This window comes from Ochotona princeps, chromosome 14, assembly GCF_030435755.1.
Source record: "Ochotona princeps isolate mOchPri1 chromosome 14, mOchPri1.hap1, whole genome shotgun sequence".
In the NCBI taxonomy this organism is placed as follows: Eukaryota; Metazoa; Chordata; class Mammalia; order Lagomorpha; family Ochotonidae; genus Ochotona; species Ochotona princeps.
In genome coordinates, this window is record NC_080845.1 from 32,377,104 (window position 1) to 32,399,135 (window position 22,032).

General features: G+C 48.8%; 1 protein-coding gene across 1 annotated transcript; it reads left to right on the forward strand.

Annotated features, from left to right (window-relative positions):
• The first annotated feature begins 271 nt into the window (after positions 1–271).
• On the forward strand, positions 272–1,746 carry CCL19 (C-C motif chemokine ligand 19). The gene is made up of 4 exons (XM_058672871.1): positions 272–483; positions 1,177–1,309; positions 1,537–1,630; positions 1,738–1,746. Exons 1-4 carry the CDS (start codon positions 420–422, stop codon positions 1,744–1,746), a joined length of 300 nt encoding a protein of 99 aa, XP_058528854.1. The 5' UTR covers positions 272–419.
• The last annotated feature ends 20,286 nt before the right edge of the window (positions 1,747–22,032 follow it).

The window sequence follows — 22,032 nt, forward strand, 5'->3', positions numbered from 1 at the left end:
GCCCCCTCCAGTGTGCCCAGCACTTCTGGTGGGTGAAGCCATTGTCACCAGTGGGGACACAGTCCACACTCCTTGGCCAGACAGCAGTCGGCTTAGGCTGTCAGAACTGAAGCCAAGGAAAACAGAAGAGGGGAGAAGAGGGCAAGTGGAATGCAAGTCTGCCAAAAAAAAGAGGGGGCATAGGGAGAATCCATGGATGAGACTAAGGGGATTTCAAGACAGTGAAAGTGAAAGCTCATGGCCATAAATAGGGGGCCGATACAGCCTTGCACAAGCACTCACACCAACTGCTAGCTCTCTTCGGATCCCTGCCCTTGCTATCGGCTTCCCCTGCTCCCTGCTGCACTGCCAGCCTGAACCTCCTCTGCCTCCCAGGCTCCTGCAAACGCACACCTGCTCCATCACACGGTTCACCCTCCATGGCCCCTGGCACAGCCCCCCAACTCCTGGCCCTCAGCCTGCTGGTTCTCTGGACTTCCCCAGGTAAGATGGAAAGGAGTGGGAGGGTAGGGGGAGCAGTGGCAGCACCCAGGTCAGACTGGCTGGCATTTGGGTGTAAGGCAGGTACTTAGGTAGGCATGCATCAGTGGACCTGTGGCTTCCCTATGCCTTGTATGTGTACCTGAAAGTGTGGGTTACCTGCACCAAGTTCCAGTGTGGTCCCATCTCTTGGTGTACCCCAGGAGCCTGTGGCTGCCCTCCCTCTGCCTGTTCTGTAACCTGTTGCCTCAGTTTCCTAGGTAGAAGAGAACAAAGTAATGTTTGCTGAAGGTCAGAGAGACTGGGAGACAGCCAATAGTTGCAACATCAGGCCTCTAAAACAGCTCTTTATCCAGCACTGCAACCACCATTAACTTGTTCTTTACCAGGCTATGGGGAGAGAGGTTTGGGTGATGTGGGCAGCAGGAAAGCATTGTGGACCCAGGTGGTAGTTAGTGGTCAAATAGTGTAGATGGTTCACAGTCTATTTTGCAACACAGTATGACAATAATGGTGTACTCTGGCTGAGTATCAGGCCAACCTCCAATCCCCCCAATGCATGCACATGTGCATGGGTGTGTGCATACACACACACACACACACACATACGTGTCCTTAATCCCAGTCAGTCATGCCCACTCCACCCACCCTTTACCATGGCCCCTGTGTCCTAACATCCTCTGTTTTGCATCCCAGCACCAGCTCTGGGTGGTGCTAACGATGCCGAAGACTGCTGCCTGTCTGTGACCCAACGCCCCATCCCCTTGAACATCGTGAGATCCTTCCGCTACCTCCTCATCACCGATGGTTGCCAAGTGCCTGCCGTGGTGTGAGTCCAGCCTCACCTTCCCCAACAGCCCCTGGTGAACCCCTTCACCCCATTCTCTGATCCCTCTTCTCCTTGCCAAGAGCAACCCCTTCAAGGAAGCCCCTGCAACACCTATCAGGATGGTGTCCCCAACCGCTGCCCCCTCCTGGTAGAGCCTTCCAGGAAGCTGGTTCCCTGGAACCAGCTCCATTCCCAGCTTCATTCCCAGCTCCATTCTCTGCCTTCAGGTTCACCACCCTGAGGGGGTTCCAGCTCTGTGCACCCCCAAACAAGCCCTGGGTGAGCCGCATCATTCGGAGACTGGAGAGGATCTCCACCAAGGCAAGCCTGACCCTCCCCAGCCCTGCCTCTTCCCTCCTGCCTCCTAGCCCTCAGCCTTGGCTTCCAGCCCGTGATCCTGCCTCTCCTGCCTCTCCCTCCTCTCCCAGGGCAAGTAGCAAAGCAGTTAGCCCCTAACAGCGCCAGAGAGAGCCCTGCATCTGAGTGAGGGGTGTGAATCACCACAGCCCATGGCACCAAGGACCAGGAGCGAAAAGCAGGCCAGCAGCTCCCCTGCACGGGGGCCTGAGCTGGCTGGGGCCAGCCCTGGAGTGTCAATGTGAGTGTGAATGTGAACATGAATGGGAATATGGGCGAGAGCGAGGGCACGGCTTCTTCTCACCCAGAATGCAATGCTCCCAATAAAGCCACCTGGCGCTGCCTCATCTGTCTGTCTGTTGTCTGTCCAGGAGGGTAGGACTAGAAAGGGGGCAGGTGGAGTGGCAAGACCCATTTCCCACACCACAGCCTGAGCCTCTTCCAAGCCAGCCTCCACCTAACTCCCATAGGTTCTCCCCACCAGGCCCCCCACTTAGAGCCCTATCTCGTATCCCCTCATAGCCACCTTACTCCACAATTCAGCAACACTAACCTGTGGGCAGTTCTCTGTCACTGAAGGCGGTCATGCCTCCCAGTCTGTGGCTCCCCACAGCAGGTGTTCAACACTTCCTGGTACCTCAAGGATCAGGTTGTCCCAAAGGGTTGGCGGACAGTTGTCACCTACCAGATCCCATGGACTGGGGACTGTGAGGGGGCAGAGAATTCGACAGGGGTTGAGAGACTTTTAAGGTCTGCAAGCCATGAAAGACCCGTGAAATCACTGGGTCTGCCCCTGCCAAGAAACTGCAGGCATGACTTGAGACTCAATAAATCTGCAACAAGCTGTTTTTATTTTTTGAAAGTTGGTATTTTTATGGCCTTGCAAATGATGTTACAAATATCCAAATGACCCTTAGAAGAAAAATCAAGAACAGCTGCCACGGCTGGCAAGTTTGGCTCTGCTGCCTAGGAAAATGACCCACCCATGCATGTATCCATGCCACCTTCCATGCGGCTTCCCTGGCATCCATTGAATCCCCCTCTACCCACCTACTCGTTCTCAACCCACCCTGCCATCAAACTACCATCAAGCCAGCCAACCCTGCAGTTCCAGCCTGCTGAGCTGTGGATTCTGGACCATGAGCTCAGCGGGCAGGAGTCAGACATACATGATGGGGTGGGGGTGAGGGTGGGAGCACTTAATCTTGAATCCTTCTCAGTTCTCAGTAAAACCAAGGGGAAGTTAGCTTGTCAGACAAGCAAGCCCAAAGCCTCCCTCCAGGCCTGCAGGCGGGTATACAGTAGAAGCCCAACAGGCAGAGAGAGAGGCTGGGAGGGGCTGAGAAAACCGCCACCAGAACAGATGCCCCTGTACACTGGTTCCATGGCACTGCTCTGGAAGAGCAAGTCAGGAACTCAACCACCTGGGCCTGAGAGTCACAATTCTGCCTCTGCCCCCACCACTACATGACTTGGAGCCAGTTCCTTCCCTATTCCCCACTCAGAGGCCTCGGTTCCCCCATCTGTCAGCTGGCAGGCAGGAACTTGAGTCTTCAAAGTTCATCCCGGCAAATCACGGCTCCTGAACACCTACATCTCCTGATGAAGCCCCAGCATTTGCACTGACTCAACACAGTGCAAACCCAGAGGTTTCATACTTCCTGGGGCGCCAGGAACCACCTCTGGAGACAGAGGGGACAAGGAAGAGAGAAACAAAAATCGAGGAGCTAATGAACTGCCTTAGAGCAGCAGCTGTCTGCTTGTCCCCAGGGAAAGGAGAATCTGGAGGAATTCTAAGAGGTTGGGCACTGCCTCAAAAGGAAAAAGCCTGCCACCCTCCCTGTCCTTACCTTCCACTCCACTTTTTCCCCGTCTTTTTTTTTTTTTTGCCACCCAATCCCAGCCAATTGGGCACTGGATTAAACCCCCCTAATCTCACTGCCAGGTGCTTCAAAAAGCACAGCAGTTGGAGGCTTGTCTAATCCCACTCAAGTTCTCAGTATCGTGACTCCATCTAGTTACCTTTCTGCTTCCTGGTGATTCGCTGCCAGGGATCGTGTCTTCATTTACCCCGAATACTACCTGGACAGGAATACACCTGCCTACCTCGGACAACTGAAGAAGCTGCCAACACTCTGTGAGGTGGTGGCATGAATTCCTTAGTTCCCCAATTGGGATATCAGAGTCTTGTTGCCAGACTTGAGATGTACACTCTCCTATCTGGGACACATGGTACGTGTGCTTCAGGCCCAGCACAGTAGCCTAACAGCTAAAGTCCTTTCCTTGCATGTGCTGGATTCCATATGAGCGCTGGTTCTAATCCAGGCAGCCCCACTTCCCATCCAGCTCCCCACCTGTGGCCTGGGAAAGCAATCAAAGTCAAAGTCTTAGGACCCTGCACTCACGTGTGAGATCCAAAAGAGCTCCTGGTTCCTGGCTTCATATCGGTGCAGCTCCAGCCATTGTGGTCACTTGGGAGTGAATCATTGGACGGAAGATCTTCCTCTCTGTCTCTCCTCCTCTCTCTCTCTCTCTCTCTCTCTATATATATATATATATATACATATATATGTGTGTGTGTATATATATATATATATGTCTGACTTTGTAATAAAAATAAATAAATCTTTAAAATAAGAAGAAGTTCAAAGCTTTGGGTAAGTGATGCCTTCTATCCTGCAGGCCTGTGAAAGTAACACATTTGTGCTCAGAGAGCATTCCTGCTCCCAACTGCCTGTGTGAGAGAACTCCAGGAAGGGATTGAGTCTGTCTGTTTCCCTTGCCAGAGCTGCTCAGCACGGGGAATTGGCATAATCTGCAATACGTATTTGATTAACAAAAGATGGACTTGAACACAGCCCTTTCATACTGTGCACCCACCACCCACTCACCCCCTCAGCCTGGAGCACAGCCAGTTCTCAAGACGGTTGAGGCTGTCCCTGCTTTGTGGTTGGATTTGTCAGAGCCAGCTCCATGCGGTTTTGATCATGTTTTGATCCTCTCATGTTCAACTTCTCGGCAAGTCCCCCCCTCCTGCCCCCGCCATGGCATCCCCTTCTCCTAGGCTCCGGGAAACTCAGAAAAAAAGCCAAAAAAAAAGGTTGTACTCCCTTGGTCCCACCCACCGCACGATGTTGGCAGCAGGTGGAGCCTGAACCCACCTTGTTCCCAAGACATCCCCACCCAGGGTACTCACCAGAAAGGGAGAAGCCTCTTAAGCCCAGGCAGGCCGGGGCCCAACTCACTGCATGGCAGCAGTGGCTGCAGCCAGGGCCCCAAGCATGCAGTCCAACCCAGGCCGGGTGCTCCCAGCAGCCAACAGGCTGCTGGAAGTTCTCTCTACCCAGACTCCAAGGTCACACTCCCCTGGTCCTACCCACCGCACAATATTGGCGGCAGGATGAGGCTGGGCCCTCCTTGTTCCCCAGAAATCCCTTTCCAGCGTACTCACCCCGAAGGGCGAAGCCTCATGAACCCAGGCTTTGTGCCCTAATCAACTACGTAAAGATTATTTTTAAAGAAAGAAAGAAAGAAAGAAAGAAAGAAAGAAAGAAAGAAAGAAAGAAAGAAAGAAAGAAAGAAAGAAAGAAAGAAAGAAAGAAAGAAAGGAGAAAAACGAGCTACGCTCTAGAAACTACATCCACCCGCATTCAGATGCTGAAATTATAGAATCGGATCCTATTTGTGTTTGGGTAACGGGATGATTTTTGCTGGGAGGTTCTTTAAAGATAGGCTTACACATGTGGGAGGAATGTGGATAATCTGTGCCCTGAGAGCAGACTAAAACTGGCAGACTACAGGTTGCTGTAATCTTTTGATTTGCCTGTCATTGACAAGTGGTGTCTCTGTCTATTCCTCTTAGGTGGGTTCTATCAGCGTTTTGACTAACTAAATGCTACAGAATTGGAAAAAAATCTTTTTTTTGTTTAATTAAAGGCCTGCTTTTGAGGGCCTCTTTCCTCTCCTGAGGGACCCGAGCAGGCACACAAGAGACAAGGGTAGGGGCAGATGGGGGAATGAAGAAGTCAGACCTCCCAACCCTGTTGCTGCACTTAGGACCTCCGGGTATTCTCTGTCCCCATCTGTAAGTAGACATCCTAATCCCGATTACATCCTCAGTGTAGACAGAACCCCTCCCCCCACCCATGGCATCAAGGTCCACCCATAACTATCAGGAAACACTGCCACTTTTAGGAATACCGCAGCCTGCCAGGTAAGGCAGCAACACAACATGGCTTGTATCTGTGACCTGTGGCAGAACCTTCTGGAATGGCAGCCCTGAACATCACAGTGTCAGACTGGGACCCATGTGGGATCTAGCAGCTTTGTGGCTACCATCACGGGGGACCCCAGCCCTGACAAAATCCCTTGCAACTGAAGCAATGCTTTATCAAGGTCTGGCACCAAACTGCCTATGCAGGCCAGTTACTGCTCTACAGGCAGGTAAACCAAGTAAATTTGGTCTCCAGCTTCATGAAATTATTCCCAGCCCCCACCCCTGGGGAGAAAGAGAAAAAAAATGTATCAATCAGAATTGTTATTTGCTTATCCTTGAAATTCACTGGCTGATCTAGGCAAGAAAAAAAAAGAGTTTACTCAGAAGACCCTGACAGATGCGGAAAGGGAGCAAGAAGAAGCAAGCGGAGCTAGCCAAAGCCATTTCCAGAGCATGCACACAGCCCTCCCAGACAGCATGTTGGCACCACCAAGGAGAATGCCAAATGCCAGTACCACCCTGTGTCTAGATAAGTCGGGGTCCTGCTCTTGAGACCCAATACAGGATCCATAAGACCCAGTTCAAGACCTGGTTGCCCTGCTTCCAATTTGAGCTTCCTGCTAATACATCTGGGAAACAGTAGAGTGTGGTCCTAGTGATTGGGACCCTCTAACCACTTAGAAGAAGCTCTGAGCTCCTGACTTTGGATTGACTCAAGCCCAGCCATGGTAGCTATTTGGGGAGTGAAGCAGCAAATGGAAGATCCAGCTCTCCCTCTCACCCTCTTTGTAACGCTGGCTTTCAAATAAATAAATCTTTTAAAAAATAAGTAAATACATTTGAAGAATTGGCATAGTGGCAGAGCACACTAAGATTTTTTCTTATTGAAAAGACAGATTTACAGAGAGAAGAAGATACAAAAAGACCTCCCATCTATTAGTTCACTCCCCAAATGGCCACAACAGCCAAAGCTGAACCTATCCAAAGCCAGGAACCAGGAGCTTCCTCTGGATCTCCCATGTGAGTGCAGGATCCCAAGGCTTTGGGCCATCCTCTGCTACTCTCCCAGGCCATAAGGAGCAAGAAAGGAAATGGAGCGGCCAGGATAAGAAGCAGCACCAATATGGGATGCTGACATTGCAAGGTGGAGAATTAGCCAGTTGAGTTACCATACTGGCCCCTGGTAGAGCACACTAATCCTCTGCCTGCAGTGTTGGCATCCCCTATGGACCTTGGTTCGACTCCCAGCTGCTCTACTTCCAATCCAGCTCCCTGATAATGACCTAAAAAGCAGCAGAGAATGGCAAACTACCTTGAGCTCCTGCACCCACGTGGCACACCCAGGAAAAGCTCCAGACTCCCAGTTTCAAACTGGCCCAGTTCTGGCCACTGCAGTCATTTGGGGGAGTGAACCAGTGAATAAAAGATATTTTTTGATCTCTCTATCTGTGTCTTTCCCTCTCTGTCTCTTTATTTGAAATCCTTCAAATAAAATTAATAAATAAGTAGCTAAATAAATATGAAGCTGGCCTTCCAGTTATTTGAAAGCGTATTTTTCAAGTAGGAAGATAGTTGTTTTGTGACTAACAATCTTTTAGCTTAATTTTTCATTTTCAAACATCTGTGGGGGGACAAGTGTTATGGTGCAAGGGGTTAAGCCACCCCTTGTAACACCTTCACACTCTATCCAGAGTGGCAGCCTGTGTCCTGGCTTGTGGCTTCAGCCTGGCCCAGCCCTGGTTGTTACAGGCATTTTTTTTTTAATATTTATTTTTTATTTTTATTGGAAAGTCAGATATATAGAGAAGAGGAGAGACAGAGAGGAAGATCTTCCGTCCGATGACTCACTCTCCAAGTGAGCGCAACGGCCGGTACTCGCCAATCCAAAGCCAGGAGCCAGGAACCTCTTCCAGGTCTCCCACATGGGTGCAGGGTCCCAAGGCTTTGGGCCATCCTTGACTGCTTTCCCAGGCCACAAGCAGGGAGCTGGATGGGAAGCGGGGGTGCCAGGATTAGAACCAGCGCTCATAGGGACCCAGGCACACTCAAGGCAAAGATTTTAGCTGCTAGGTTACCACGCCGGGCCCTTGCTATAGGCATTTAAGAGTGCCCCAGCCAATGGAAGAGTCTCTGGTTTCCTCTGTCTCCCTGCTCTACAAATAAAGTACAAATAAATAAGCTAATTTAATTAAACTTTCAAATATCTGGATGTGGGACTCCATTTGTACTGCTGTCCCAAGCACCACAGATATTAAGTGGTCAGCCTACCAGACACACCCTGTGGAGGCATAGCCACCATTGCCCCTGAGGAATGGACACACTCCTACCACCACCAACATGCATTCTCTACTAACACTGCTCCTTTACATCACTTCTGGATTTCTATTCTCAGCCATGGAATAGTGCTTATCATTAACAAGGCCATCCACCCAAATCCCAGCCACAAAAGCGGCTGGGGAAATTCAGTTTTAACAATAACCAACACTAATATAATAAGGAATTTCTTAAACACAGACAGGGGTTAAGTTTGTGTTCAGAAAAAAAAGACAAATATCTCTATAGACCAGTCTATGACTCTCCAACATCAGCATACACATTTTTCCCCAAGATCTAGACTTCTTTAAAAGTTGAGGATATCCTCTAACATGCTATCACGTTTGCTCACACAGCAACAACAAAATTTAGGGGCAGGCAATGTGGTGCAGTGGGCAAAGCCACTGCCTGCAAAATCAGCATCCCATATGGATGCCAGTTAGAGTCCCCCTTCCTTCCCAGCTAACATCAACCATTACATAATGAGAATAAAACTAAGAGAGACCTCATCAGAAACTCACCTTAATTTTGCTACTGTGAGAACAAAAGTTTATGTTGTTTAAGTTACCCAGTCTATGATATTTTGCTAACACAGACATGGTAACTGCTTAGGCTCTGAATTGTCCCTCATTGAAGGGGGAGGAGTGTGTGAGCTTTTTTGTTTTTTGAAGATCTATTTATTTTTGTTGGAAAGGTAGATTAACAGAAAGAAGGAGAAATGGTGAGAAAGATCTTTCATCCACTGCTTCACTCCCCCAGATGGCTTCAACAGCCAGAACTGAGCCCTTCCAAAGCCAGGAACCAGCAGCTTTCTCCAGGTCTCATGTGGGTGCAGGCTTCCAAGGCCTTGGGCCATCCTCTACTGCTTTCCCTGGCCACATGCAGGGAACTAGATGGGAAGTGAAGCAGATGGGACATGAACTGGTGCTCAAATGAGATGCTGGCACCTGCAGGTGGAGAGTTAGCCAATTGAGCCATCACACCAGCTCTTAGTGAACTTTTTAAAAAAAAAATTTTTTTTAATTGGAAAGGCAGATCTATAGGAAAGACAGAGAGAAAGATCTTCCAAGGGTGTGCTAGACACTGTCAGGGTTTTTTTGAAGATTCATTTTATTTTTTAAATATTTTTTTATTTTTGAATAATAATAATTATTATTTTATTATTTATTTTTAATTATTATTATTATTATCCAGCAGCCTCCTCAGGGTCTCCCATACAAATACAGGGGCCCAAAGCTTTGGGCCATCCTCTACTGCTTTCCCAGGCCACAAGCAGGGAACTGGATAGAAAGTAGAGCAGCTGGAACACAAACTGGCACCCATACGGGATCCTGGCACATGCAAGAAGAGGATTTAGACACTATGCCTTCGCACTGAGCCCCTCCAGCAGTTCTGTCTGATTTAGGTTATAGTGGTCCTCCATTGCCTCTAACCGGGCATGATGTCATTAGCAGGTGTCCCTTGAATGACCTGCGTGTTTTGACATCCCTCCATCATGTAATTATAGTTAACCTTTTCTTTTCCTTTTTTTTTTTTTTTAATGTTTATTTGAGAGGCAAAGTTACAGAAACATGAAGAGAGACAGAAAGAAGAGATCTTCCATCCGTTGGTTCACTCTCCAAATGGCTGCAATGACCAGGGAAGGGCCAGGCTGAAACCAGGAGTCTGAAATTCCCAGGGCTTTCTCACAAAGGTCTTAAGAGGCCCAAACGCTTGGGCTATCTTGTGCTGCTTCTCCAGACATATCACCAAGGAGCTGGAAAGAAAGTGGAGTAGCCAGGATTCAAAGTGAAGCTGATACGGGATGCCAGTGTTACAAGTGGAGGCTTAAGCTGATGTACCACAAAACAGGTCCCTTTGTTTCCCTTTGACAGTCAGCATTAACTATTCCTGCTGCTGTAATAACGTCCCCATTCAGCCTGGGGCATGAGAAGCCTAAGCTGGATGGTGACCTCAACAGTCAGTTCAAGGAACCTTCCCTTTCCAGGAGAAAATAAGGTGTTCTCACTGGAATTCTTCAGGATTATCCTGAATGAAGCTTTCATGTTATATTGGTCTGGCCCAAGCTAGTTCCTGTAAACTCTGCCGAACCCTGGAAGCCTGGCGGTGAAATTGACTTAATGAGTCAGGGGTACATGGAATTCTCCATGACGCAACAGGTGTAGACTGAGGGAAAGCATGACCTAGGTACAAGAAGGTAGGGAATGCAAGCAATCTGCCTTCAGGCTCCCAGAAGCAATTGACTAGGGACACTTCAGACACCACTGGATCTGCTGAGTCAAAGGGCCAAATGGCAGGCAGCTGGACCAATCCTATGCCACTGACAGTAGGGATTTCCCATGGTCCCTGCTGTTTTACGTCACCAGGTCAAATTCACAGTTCTGAGAAGAGACATTCAGATTTGCAGAAGTTCCCTGGATACCCCGGAGGCCGAGAAGGTGAGTATCTGGCCTATTGGTCTTTTATCTAGAAAAGGTTCAAAATGCTGGATGGTCAAAAATAATAACCAAAGTCTGCTGCAATACATAGACAAAACAATTTCAGAGGCAGGTGCTGTGGTGTTGCGGGTTAAGCCACTTCTTGCAATGCCAGCATCCTACATTGGAGAGCTGGTTTGGATCCTGGTTGTGCCACTCATGATTCAGTTTCCTGCTAATGTACCTAGTGAGTCAGCAGATGATGGCCTAAGTCCTGAGCTCCGGCCATGGACATGGGAGACCTGCATAAAGCTCTAGGCTCCCAGCCTCGTTTCAGCCCAGCCCCAAGCATTGTGGCCATTTGGGGAGTAAACCAGACAATGCAGGATCTCTGTGTCTCTCTCTGCCTTTCAAATAAATCTTTTTTTTTAATTCAAACTAAGTATGTTGAGAAAGCTATAATTTTTTTTTAAATGAGAGACTTTTAAATGGAGTGCCTAGGGACGATCTCTTCGAAGAGATGATATTTAAAATAACACCAAAAAGAGGAGCCAACCGGTTCAAGAGAAAAGACCAGTGTGGCTGGAGTAGGATGAACAAGAAGTGCAGAAAATACACACTGCAATAGACAGGGAACCGCAAGTTCCCAGGAGGAAGTGAAAACTTTACTCTAAATGCTACAACAGACTTAAGTAGATGGGGTAACGTGACCTTGTTTACGGTTTAAAAACACCCTCTGAGCAGCCTGGAAAATAGACAGTTCCAGTAAAGTCAGAAAGAGAGTACATTTGCCCAACCCAGGCGGTGGCAAGTGGGATAGAGGAGAATGGGGATTCTAGACCTTCTTTAAAAAAAAAAAAAAGATTTATTTGGGATACGGCATTTTTTTAAAGGTTTATTTTATTTTTATCGCAAAGTCAGATATACAGAGAGGAAGAGAGATAGAGAGGAAGATCTTCCATCTGATGATTCACTCTCCAAGTGAGTGCAACAGCTGGTGCTGTGCCGATCCAAAGCCAGAAAGCAGGAACTTAGCTCTCCCACATGGGTGCAGGGTCCCAAGGCTTTGGGCCGTCCTCGACTGCTTTCCCAGGCCACAAGCAGGGAACTGGATGGGAAGTGGAGCTGCCGGGATTAGAACTGGTGTCCATATGGGATCCCGGCGCATTCAAGGCGAGGACTTTAGGCACTAGGCTATGGCGCTAGGCCCAATTCTAGACCTTCTTATGAATCAGAATAGCAGCCCAAGCTGACAGGTGACATTTGAGGCATAAGGCAAACATCAGAAAAACCAGAGATAATGCCAGGCTTCAGGCCTGGGCAACCAGAGGGAATGACATTCTCTCAGCTGGCTGACTGGGGGTGGAGATGAGCTGGAAGGGAGGAGGTGTTGTGAATCCAGGGTTTGATTTGGTGATAATGAGCCTGGGAAAGCCAAAAGGAAATCCACAAAAAGCAGTTGGTACTGCAGCCGGCAACCCAAAAGTGTATCTGTCCGTCATGCCTGGCACCTCCCTCTGCTCCATCCTCTCCAGCTGGCTGCCCTGTAACAGGATTTCTACCCCTTTAATGTCTCTACTGCTTGTGCTGCTCTTGGCTGCACTGCCGCTGCCCGGCCCTGGCTGCAGCTGCCTGCCCTGCTCAGGTCGATGTAGCAGCTGAGCTAGCCATCGCTACAGCTCCATTCTTGGAATCTTTCTCCAGGTAGATCAGACCAGAAATTACTTCCCTGGCCTGCCACCCCCAGACCCCCTATACACACACACACACACAGAGCCTTCCTTCATCACTACCCCTGTCCCCCGGACTCACCTACGTTGAAGTCATCACAGACCCCTTGGGCTGGGACATGGAGCAGCATCCCATTATCAGAATGCTGGTTCAAGATGAAGCTCCTGGCTTCAGCCTGGCCCAAGTCTGAATGCAGTGGCCATACGGAGAGTGAACCATGGCTAGAAGATCTCTCTCTCTCTTGCTCTCTCTTCCTCATCTTGTCACTTCACCTTTAAAATACATAAATCTTGTAAAAAAAAAAATCACAAACCTTTGCATTTCTCCTAAACTTTTGTGCTCATCGCTCATTCTCCCTTCTTTCCCACTAAGTCTCAATTGTCTGCAAAAGTCCCCCTTCATGCAGTCACTCTTGCCTCCTCCAGTCACCCCAGGACACCATTTCTCCAGCCTCACAGGTCATCTATTGCTTTGGACCAAGGCACTGCTGATCCCTGAGCTTCTTCCAGTCAAGCTTAGCCCAGGCCCGGGAATCCTGGGGCCCTAACTACAGGAAGCAAAGGAGAGAGATTCAAGCCCCCAAGCGTGGGAGGCTGGGAAGTGGGGGACACTATTGCTCAAGATACTGCTCCCTCCTGAAGTCCGGAAGTTCTGTGTGATCACCTCAGGAAGTTCTGTGTGACGTTCCACCCACGCTCAGGAACTGCAGAACCAAGCTCTGCCCCTCTGGCTGGGAAGGGACCCTCTGGACGTGGACAGAGTTTAGGGAAGGACACAAATTGAAACAGACTCCTTCCCAGGATCAGGGACTTTTAGAGGCTGAGTCATTTGGTTTCTTGCTCATTTCCATCCCGTTTCTGGAACAAGTCAATCCTGTCTCTCATGCCAGAGCCCCCCCACCCTCACCCTTCCACAGGCAGGGAGCCCCACATCAATTTTGCCTGGATGCCAGATGCTCTTTGCAGGCCCCAGGAAATGGAGAGCCTGGACCAAGAGGCCCAGGTCCTCTTTTCCTCGGGCACTGGACGCCCCCTGCAGGTTCTACGAGGTTAAGAGCCACAGAAGATGGCTCCAAAAAGCTGCCAGAAAATCAAAGCCATGCACAAGTTCCAATACTTCCATTCAACTATATGTGTCCCAGTCCACACACACATAATCAGTCACACCGTCCATCAGTCACGTACAGCAAGAACACAACACAGATCTTTCAGCATATAATCACAATACAGATACAGACTCATGTAACATGTAGCATCACATGCAGTTATAAACATACACTCACATGCCAAGGACAAATCGCTTCTCCTAGAGAGGGCTTTTAGAAAAAATACGTTAAGAAGACACTTGTATATCAGGGTACATACTGAGTTCATCAGAGAGGGTGGCTCAGGTGGGGTTAAAATGCTGGTTTAGAGATCCAGGTCCAGAGCTGGCACTGTGGAGCATAAGATTAAGCTGCCCCCTGCAACATCAGCATTCTATATGAGCACTGGTTCAAGACCCAGCTGCTCTACTTCCAATCCAACTCTGTTAATGCAGCTGGGGAAACAGCAGAAGAAGATCCAAGTATTGGGCCTCTGCTATCCACGTATGAGACCTGGATGGAGTTCTAGGCTCCTAGCTTCTGCCCAATCCAGATATATCAGTTGTGGCACTTGGGGAGTAAATAAACAAATAGAAGTGCCTTCTCTCACACAAACACTCTCTCTCTCTCTCTCTCTCTCTCTCTCTCTCTCTCTCTCTCTCTCTGCTTTTGAAATAAATAAAATAGACACTTGGACCCAGCGAGATAGCATAACAGTTAAGGTCCTCATCTTGAACACGCCTGGGATTCCATATGGGCGCTGGTTCTAATCCCGGCAGCTCCACTTCCCATCCAGCTCCCTGCTTGTGGCCTGGGAAAGCAGTCAAGGACAGCCCAGAGCATTGGGACCCTGCACCCCTGTGGGAGACACAGAAAGAAGTTCCTGGCTCCTGGCTTTGGATCGGCGCAGCATTGGCCATCACGGTCACTTGGGGAGTGAATCATCAGACGGAAGATTTTCTCTGTCTCTCCTCCTCACTGTACATCTGCCTTTCCAATGAAAATAAATAAATCTTTTTTAAAATGAAATAGATACTAAAAAAAAAAAAAAGTACTCAGGTCCCATAATGGTGTGCTTAATGGGTTTGATGCCTTCCTCTAATTCATGCAGATCGTGGGAAACATGGCTCAAGTGACTGAGTTCCTATTACCCATATAGGAGAGTTGAGATTCAGATCAAATTCCCAGTTCCTAGCTTTGGCTTTGGCCCAGTCCTGGCTATCATAGGCACTTGGGCAATTATCGAGTGGATAAGAACTCACTTTCAAATTGATTAATTAATTTTTTTTAAAAGATTTATTCTATTTTTATTACAAAGTCAGATATACTGAGAGGAGGAGATATAGAGAGGAAATGGAGCTGCCGGGATTAGAACCAGCGGCCATATGGGATCAAGGCGAGGACCTTAGCCACCAGGCCATGCTGCCAAGCCTGATTAATTAATTTTAAAATGAGGATGCCCATGAGCAGGCATTTAGTAGTTAAAACATCCACATCTCATATCAGAGTACCTGGGTTTAATATCCGTGGAGGACTCCTAATTCCAGCTTTCTGACAAAGCAGATTCTAGGAGGCAGCAATGATGGCTCAAGTAGTCAGGTCCCTGCCATCACTGGAGACCCAGATTGAGTTCCAGGCTTCTGATTTCATCAGGCATTTAGGGGTTATCTCAGTGGGGAGTGAATCAGCGAATGGAAGATCTTTCTCTCTGTACCTCCTTCCTGTGTGTATCTGCCTGTCCAATAAAAATAAATAAATCTTTAAAAAAAAACAGAAATCTTCTGTTGTCTCTTAGGTCAAGTCTCTGGAAATTCTTTGATTAGCCTTTGGCCAACCTAGTGTTTCCTCTCTCAAAAGTAACTGTGGAATGTGTTTGGAATGTGACATCTGGAGATAAGGGAGAACTGGCTGGAGAGACCAGTTCTCTCCCAATACTCCCCTAGAAACAGGATGTCTTTGGATGACATCACATCGCCCTGGAGTGTAAAACCCAAAACACACTACCTTTGGGAGTGCGTCAGCTGCTGCATAAGCAGAGAGGGACAGACAAGATTTTATCTGTCCTTGGCAAACTTCCTGAGCTGGGGGAACTGTTCTCACTGAATCCTAGGTGTCTGCTGCCCCGACATGTGGCTGCTTTGTAACAGTTCTGCTTCCTGTAACTGGGGGGAGTATGTTCTGTCCCTCTGGAATCAGGACAAGCTGGTAACCCATGTGTGGCACACACAAGACATTTCAAAGTTGTCCTTCCTCCCTAGTTTCCCTGTCTGAGAGCTGACTAATCCTCTCCTCAGAAATCCCACTCAGGTTCCAGAAGTGATGTTCTAGGCCAGGGGTTCCCCTCCAGCTACTCTCCGGATCCAGTCTTGGGCAACAGCAAACAGAAGATGGATCCAAGCCATAAGACGGACAATGCTGGCTGGGCCAGGAGTGTAAGGTCCCAGAGTCCAGGGGTGTGATAGAGGGGTAGATCTTCCCTTTGTGGGTTTGGTTGTTGTTGTTTGCTTTTTTTTTTTTTTTTAAGATAATCTTATATTTTTAGTTTATTGTTTTATCAATTTTTATTTGAAAAGCATAATTTTTACAGAGAGAGGAAAGAGCAAAGTGGGTCTTCCATCTACTGGTTCACTCCCCCAAATGGTGACGATGGCCAGAACTAAGCTGATCCAAAGCTGGGAGCCCAGACCTCTGGTTTCCCACCTGGGTGCAGGGCCCATGGCCTTGAGCCATCCTCTGTTGCTTTCCTAAGAGTTGGATCAGAAGTGGAGTGGCTAAGACACAATCCAGCACCTATGAGAGATGCTGGCACTAGTGGGTAGAGGATTAGCCTGTATGCCACCATGCCGACACCTTCCCTCTAGCTTTGTCCAGGAGAAAAGTGGGTCTCAAGCAGTGGATGTGTAGACACTGTGATAGGTCTAAGGATATCTAGAGAGTCTGGGAGAGGACCATCTCCAGCCTTACCCTGCTCCTGTGATTGTCTGCAGACAATCTGGGGTGTTGACGCTGTTTCATCTTTCCCACTGCTACCCTACCCCCAGTGTCTTAAAACCACTGAGATTTGGGGATGGAGAGAAACCTGGAAGGAGACCATGCCTTACTGTGATCTCCAATCCTGCTTTCAATCCAAACTCTGCTCTTCAGCCTTGAGATCAATGGCTCACGTGGCTCCAAGGGGGTTGCCTGTGAACCGTCCCCATAAGTACACTGCAGCCCTCTCCCCTTGGTCCCACTGCTGGTGGCTGAAATTCTCACAGGTGAGGTTCAACAGTGAGAAGTGGGTGCAGGGAGTCTGCTGAGGAGAGTTACTAAGTGTAAAATAAGGATGGCATTGTGTGGCGGTAGGTTACTATGAAGTACCAGCTGAGAATCCCAAGTGCTCCACCTCTGATCCAGTTCCCTGCTAATACACCTAGAAAAGAAGTGAGAAGTTGGACCCAAGTACTTGGACCCCTGCCATCCATATTACAAGACCCAGACAGAGCCCCTGACTCTTGGCTTCAGCCTGGTCCAGTCCTGGCCATTGCAGCCATTTGGGGAGTGAGCCAATAAATGCAAGGTCTCTGTCTTAGAAATAAATAAATCACACACACACACATAAACTGCATTCATTAAGAAACTGAGGAATACATATACAGAGGGAGGGTTTTGTGTTACCAACACCAACTACCTGGAATTAACCCACACCTAGCTTTAGGGGGAAGGCCCCAGTGAGACAGCTTACCCCTACTCCCCCCACTTTAGATGCCAGTTACAAGTAGGGCCCCGCACAATGACTTAATGGCTAAATCCTCACCATGTAAGCACCGGGATCCCGTATGGATGCCAATTCGTGTCTCAGCTGCTCCACCTCCCATTCAGTTCCCTGCTTGTGGCCTGGGAAAGGAGTAGAGGATGGCCCAAAACCTTAGGATCCTGTACCAACATCGGAGACCCAAAGGAAGCTCCTGGCTTCAGTTCAGCTCAGCTCTGGCCATCACGGCCATTTGGGGAATGAACCAGCAGAAGGAATATCTTTCTGTCTCTTCTCTCCCCAAATATGATCTGCCTTTCCAATTAAAAACAAATTTTTAAAAAGTGTAGCCCCCAAGCCAGTCATATTTCTGATCAACCAACTATAAGTTGAGAAAGTGTGGATAATGTGAAGTGAATCATAAAATTCAGTAAAATGCCATGCTTACATTCTTAAAAATTTTTTTGTTTATTTATTTATTTGGTAGAGTTACAGAGACAGAGACCTTCTGTTTGCCAGTTTGCTCGGTTGGGCCAGGCAAACCAGCAAACAGAAGGTTTCCCACATGGGTAGCAAGGACCCAAGTACTTGGACCATCTTTTGTTGCCTTCCCAGCCCCACTAGCAGTGAGCTGGCTTTGAAGTGGAGCATCCTGGACTCAAACTGGTACTCTCACACATGATACCGGTGTCACAGGTGGTACTTAATCTGCTAAACAACAATGCTGCCGCTCTTAACAACTTTTAATAAACACTATATCTCAGAAACAGCCAAATGAAGACATGTAAGAAGTCTGGAAAAGTCTCAAATGCAGAACTTCTGTTCTCTCTTCCTCGCTGGGGAGCCAGATTGTGTCACCTTCTCATCTCATCAATGTGTTCATCAACCAGAAGTTTCTATGAGCTTTGATCTCTAAGGTTTTTATTGAAATTTCATTATCTAGCCATGAATAAATTGTTGACCACATCGAAATATAATCTCCAGCCCCTCTAAGTCCCAACCTTCGAAATACATGGGTGGCATTTAGGTAACCAGCTCCCATCCTGAATCATATCTCTCAGACTAATCCAAGATTAGATCCAACGAACTCAACAACATTCCCGTGAGTAATGCTCCATGACCTATAATGGTGCTGTATTTGGATAAATCCATCGTAAACTGAAAATACTTAACCTATCAAACATTATGGCTTATCTGCAAGTACACTGTAGAGCATCAGTTGTTCACCCTCATGAGACCACCAGACTGATAGCTGGGAAAACATACTTCTAACTTGAAGTATGGTTTCTACTGAACCTGTGGTTTTTAAAGATTGTTTGATTGATTGGCTTGAAAGGCAAGTTACAGAGAGATCTTCCATCTGCTGGTTCACTCCCTAAACGGCCACAAAAGCCAGGGCTAGACCAGGTTGAAGCCAGGAGCCTGAACTTCATCTAGGTCTCCCACATGAGTGGCAAAAACACATCTTCCACTTCTTGCCAAGGTGTATTAATAGGGAACTGGAGTGGAAGCAGAATAGCAAAGGCTTAAATCAGTGCTCATATGGAATGTTGCAACTGAGGTGGTAGCTTAACCTATTGTGCCACATGTATTGCTTTCACATCATCATAAAGTCAACTTTGAGTCATCCTGAATGGGATGCTCTCAAAAGTCAGGAACCACCTATGCTTGGAAATTTCCAAACATTTAAAAAGTTTTTTTCAGAAACCAACAACAACAAAAAAAGTCAAATTCTTTATTATACACCAGAAGGGATGAAAAGAACTCAAATGTCTATTACATATCAGAATGGAGGAAATTGTTAACACATAGAAAATGGGAGACAGGCAGATTCACACACACACATTCACAGGACCCCCCCACCACCCCCACGGAAAAGCTCCAACTCACTCTTCCCCATTCACCTCACACAGTCTCCATCCTTCACACACACATCTTATGCAGGTCTCCTGAACACCCACACACACCTGTTGTTCCCAGGGATTCTGCCCCTTCGTTCATCTCTGTCTGACCTCTGTGCCAACCCTTTCCCCACCCGTCCCTTTCTTAGTGCACTGATTCAGTTGCTGAGACAGGTAGATGGTAAGGAGTTCAATGGTAAGGAGACCAGCACATAGGTCTCAGGAAGTAACTGAGAAGTGAACACTGGGGTGTGAATATGTACCTGACATTGTACATGTGCCCAGCGGCTGTGCCCCTGTGGAGACTGTAAGTCCCTGTGTGCTGTCAGTGCACCGCAGATTGTGTGGATTCCAAGGCAGTCTGTGCACATGTGCCTGGGTAATGTTCACAGCCCTGTGTCCTGTGTGAGTGTCCTAAGTGAGTACCTGGGTGTGCAGATGAGCCTGGGCCCCAGGTATTCCTCTAGGACAGTGCTTGACTGGGCCAGAGCCTTTGGCTGCTCTTATTTTTCTTTTCTTTTTTCTTTTAAAAGATTTATTTATTTTCATTGGAAAGTCAGATTTACAGAGAGAAGAGACAGAGAGAAAGATATTCCACCCACGGTTCACTCCTCAAGTGGTTGCAATGGCTGGAGCTGAGCCCACCTGAAGCTAGGAGCCAGAAACTTCTTCCAGGTCTCTGTTGCAGGTGCAGGATCCCAAGACTTTGGGTCATCCTTGACTGCTTTCCTAGGCCATAAGCAGGGAGCTGGAAGGGAAATGGAGCAGCTGGGACATGAACCAGTGCCCATATGGGATCCCAGCACATGCAAAGTGAGGATTTAGTCACTAGGCTATTGCACTAGGCCCCTGGCTGTTCTGTCTACAGTTTGGCATGGCTTTCCAGGGCAAGAGGACAGTGTGTGTGTGTGAGACAGAACAACACTACAGCTAAGGCCCTGGACACAAACAGCCTGAATCCCACTCAAGGCTGTGGCCTTTCCTCCTATCCCATCGTCTCATCCCCAGCTCTGAGAGACGTCAACAACTCTGAGGATGATTGCTTTCCTGAGGAAATGTCTGGTGCCTTTTGCTATTTCCTCCTCAGACAGTTGCAGGGCTCTTAATCCTCCGGGTGGGCGGTGGGGAATGTCTAGGTTCCTCCCTTTCCCAATCACTTCCCCCACCATCCAGGCTTATCCCCCTCATTCTTGCCCAGCCATAACAAGTTACCACACATGACTTTTTTTTTTTAAGCTCTATTTTATTCTTATCAGAAAGGGAGATTTACAGAGAGAAGGAGAGACAAGGATCTTTCATCTATTGGTTCACTCCCCAAGTGGTCACAACAGCCAGTGCTGAGCCAATCCACAGCCAGGAACCAGGACCTTCTTCCAGGTCTCCCACATGGATGCAGAGTCCCATGCTTTGGACCATCCTCAACTGCTTTCCCAGGCCACAAAGCAGGGAGCTGGATAGGAAGTGTAGCAGCCAGAACACAAACTAGCACTTATACGGGATGGGGCGGGGGGGGATTAGTGAATTGAGCCATCGCACTGTCCTCCCCCACACACACACCCCAACACATATAACTTGGCCTGCTAGGAAGTTGAGTTCTAGAGCTCCCTTCTCTCCAGCTTGATTCACCACCCCAAAAGCCTACAGACCCTGTGCGCCCCCCTAGACCAGCCCTAAAAAAACTGCAAAAATCCAAAGTCTGAAGAGGATCTCCACCAAGGCAAGCCTACCTGGGCCTTTCCAACCCTGCTTCTAAGCCTCAGTCAGCCCAATAATCCAATCCAGGGTCCGGCCTTTCCGGACCCAGGACAAGCAGCAGGACAAGCAGCAGAGCTGAGCCAGAGGGAGCCATGTGTGTGAGTGAAGGATGTGAATCACCCAGCCCTCGGACACTGAGGACCAGCAGGGAAAAGGTTCCCAGTTCCTCTGTGCCTAGAGCCAGCCAGGACAGTTCCTGAAGTGTCCACGCGAGTGTGAGCCAGAGAATGAGTGTGGTGATGGCATAGCTGGTCCTCACCCAGAATGCAATGCTTCCAACACCACCACTTGGCACTTACGGATCTGTCAGCTGCCTGTCCCTGGCTCAAGCAGGGGAAGACGGATAAGAGAGGGAGAAAGAGTGGGCTGGGGGAGAAGGGAGGGACAGCTATCCCTCACATTCCAACATGAGGAAACTCAGCTCATTCATTTCTGGTCACTCCTCAGCAGTCAGCCCAGCTGCATGGCTTTTTTCCCTCGCATCCCCAGACCAATTCGGACTCAGCATTGAGCCTTGCCTGGGATGTCAGGTCTGGGAAGCCATTTCCCATCTCCCACCCCAGTCCATGTCTCCTCGTTAACACTCCTGTAGCAACTTCCTCTTCCCCAAGCAGCCTGCGACATTTGACTATGCGGTGGTTCTCTGCTGACAAACACCGCCCTGCCATCTCTGACCCACATACTGGGTTCTCCAGGGGTGGGCACTATGCCTGCCTGCTGCTACACACTCATGCCCAGCTCAGTAACCTGGCTAGCAGACACTCACGTAAACACTTGTTGACTACAGGTAGAAAATTACAGAAAGACAGAGGTCAGCTCTAAACTGGAATGGCTATGGCCCTGTGGCCACTTAGTGACTTGGCCAAGGTCTCTCCACCAACTTCCACAGCCTGGCCTGCTCCATGACTGGGTTCTCTCTGGAATTCTGTACCGCCTCAGGCCAAGCTCCTGCAAGCAGAGTGAGGCAGGCAAGAACAGCAGCTGGCAGGGCAGAGAAGGCAGGAAGGGGAAGGCAAGGATGGGGACTGGGAAAACGCCCCTGGACAAGCTGCCAGGGCTGCAGCCGCGGCCTCGCGCCGGGGCGCTCCAAGGCTGACCCCAGGCCAAGGGCCCACGCTGGACCGAGCCCGCCGCGGCCCCTTCGGCGCCAGAGGACAGCTTTGCTCCGCCCCTTCCGGTGATAAGCACACCCCACCCCTAGTGCGCGCCTGGGTCC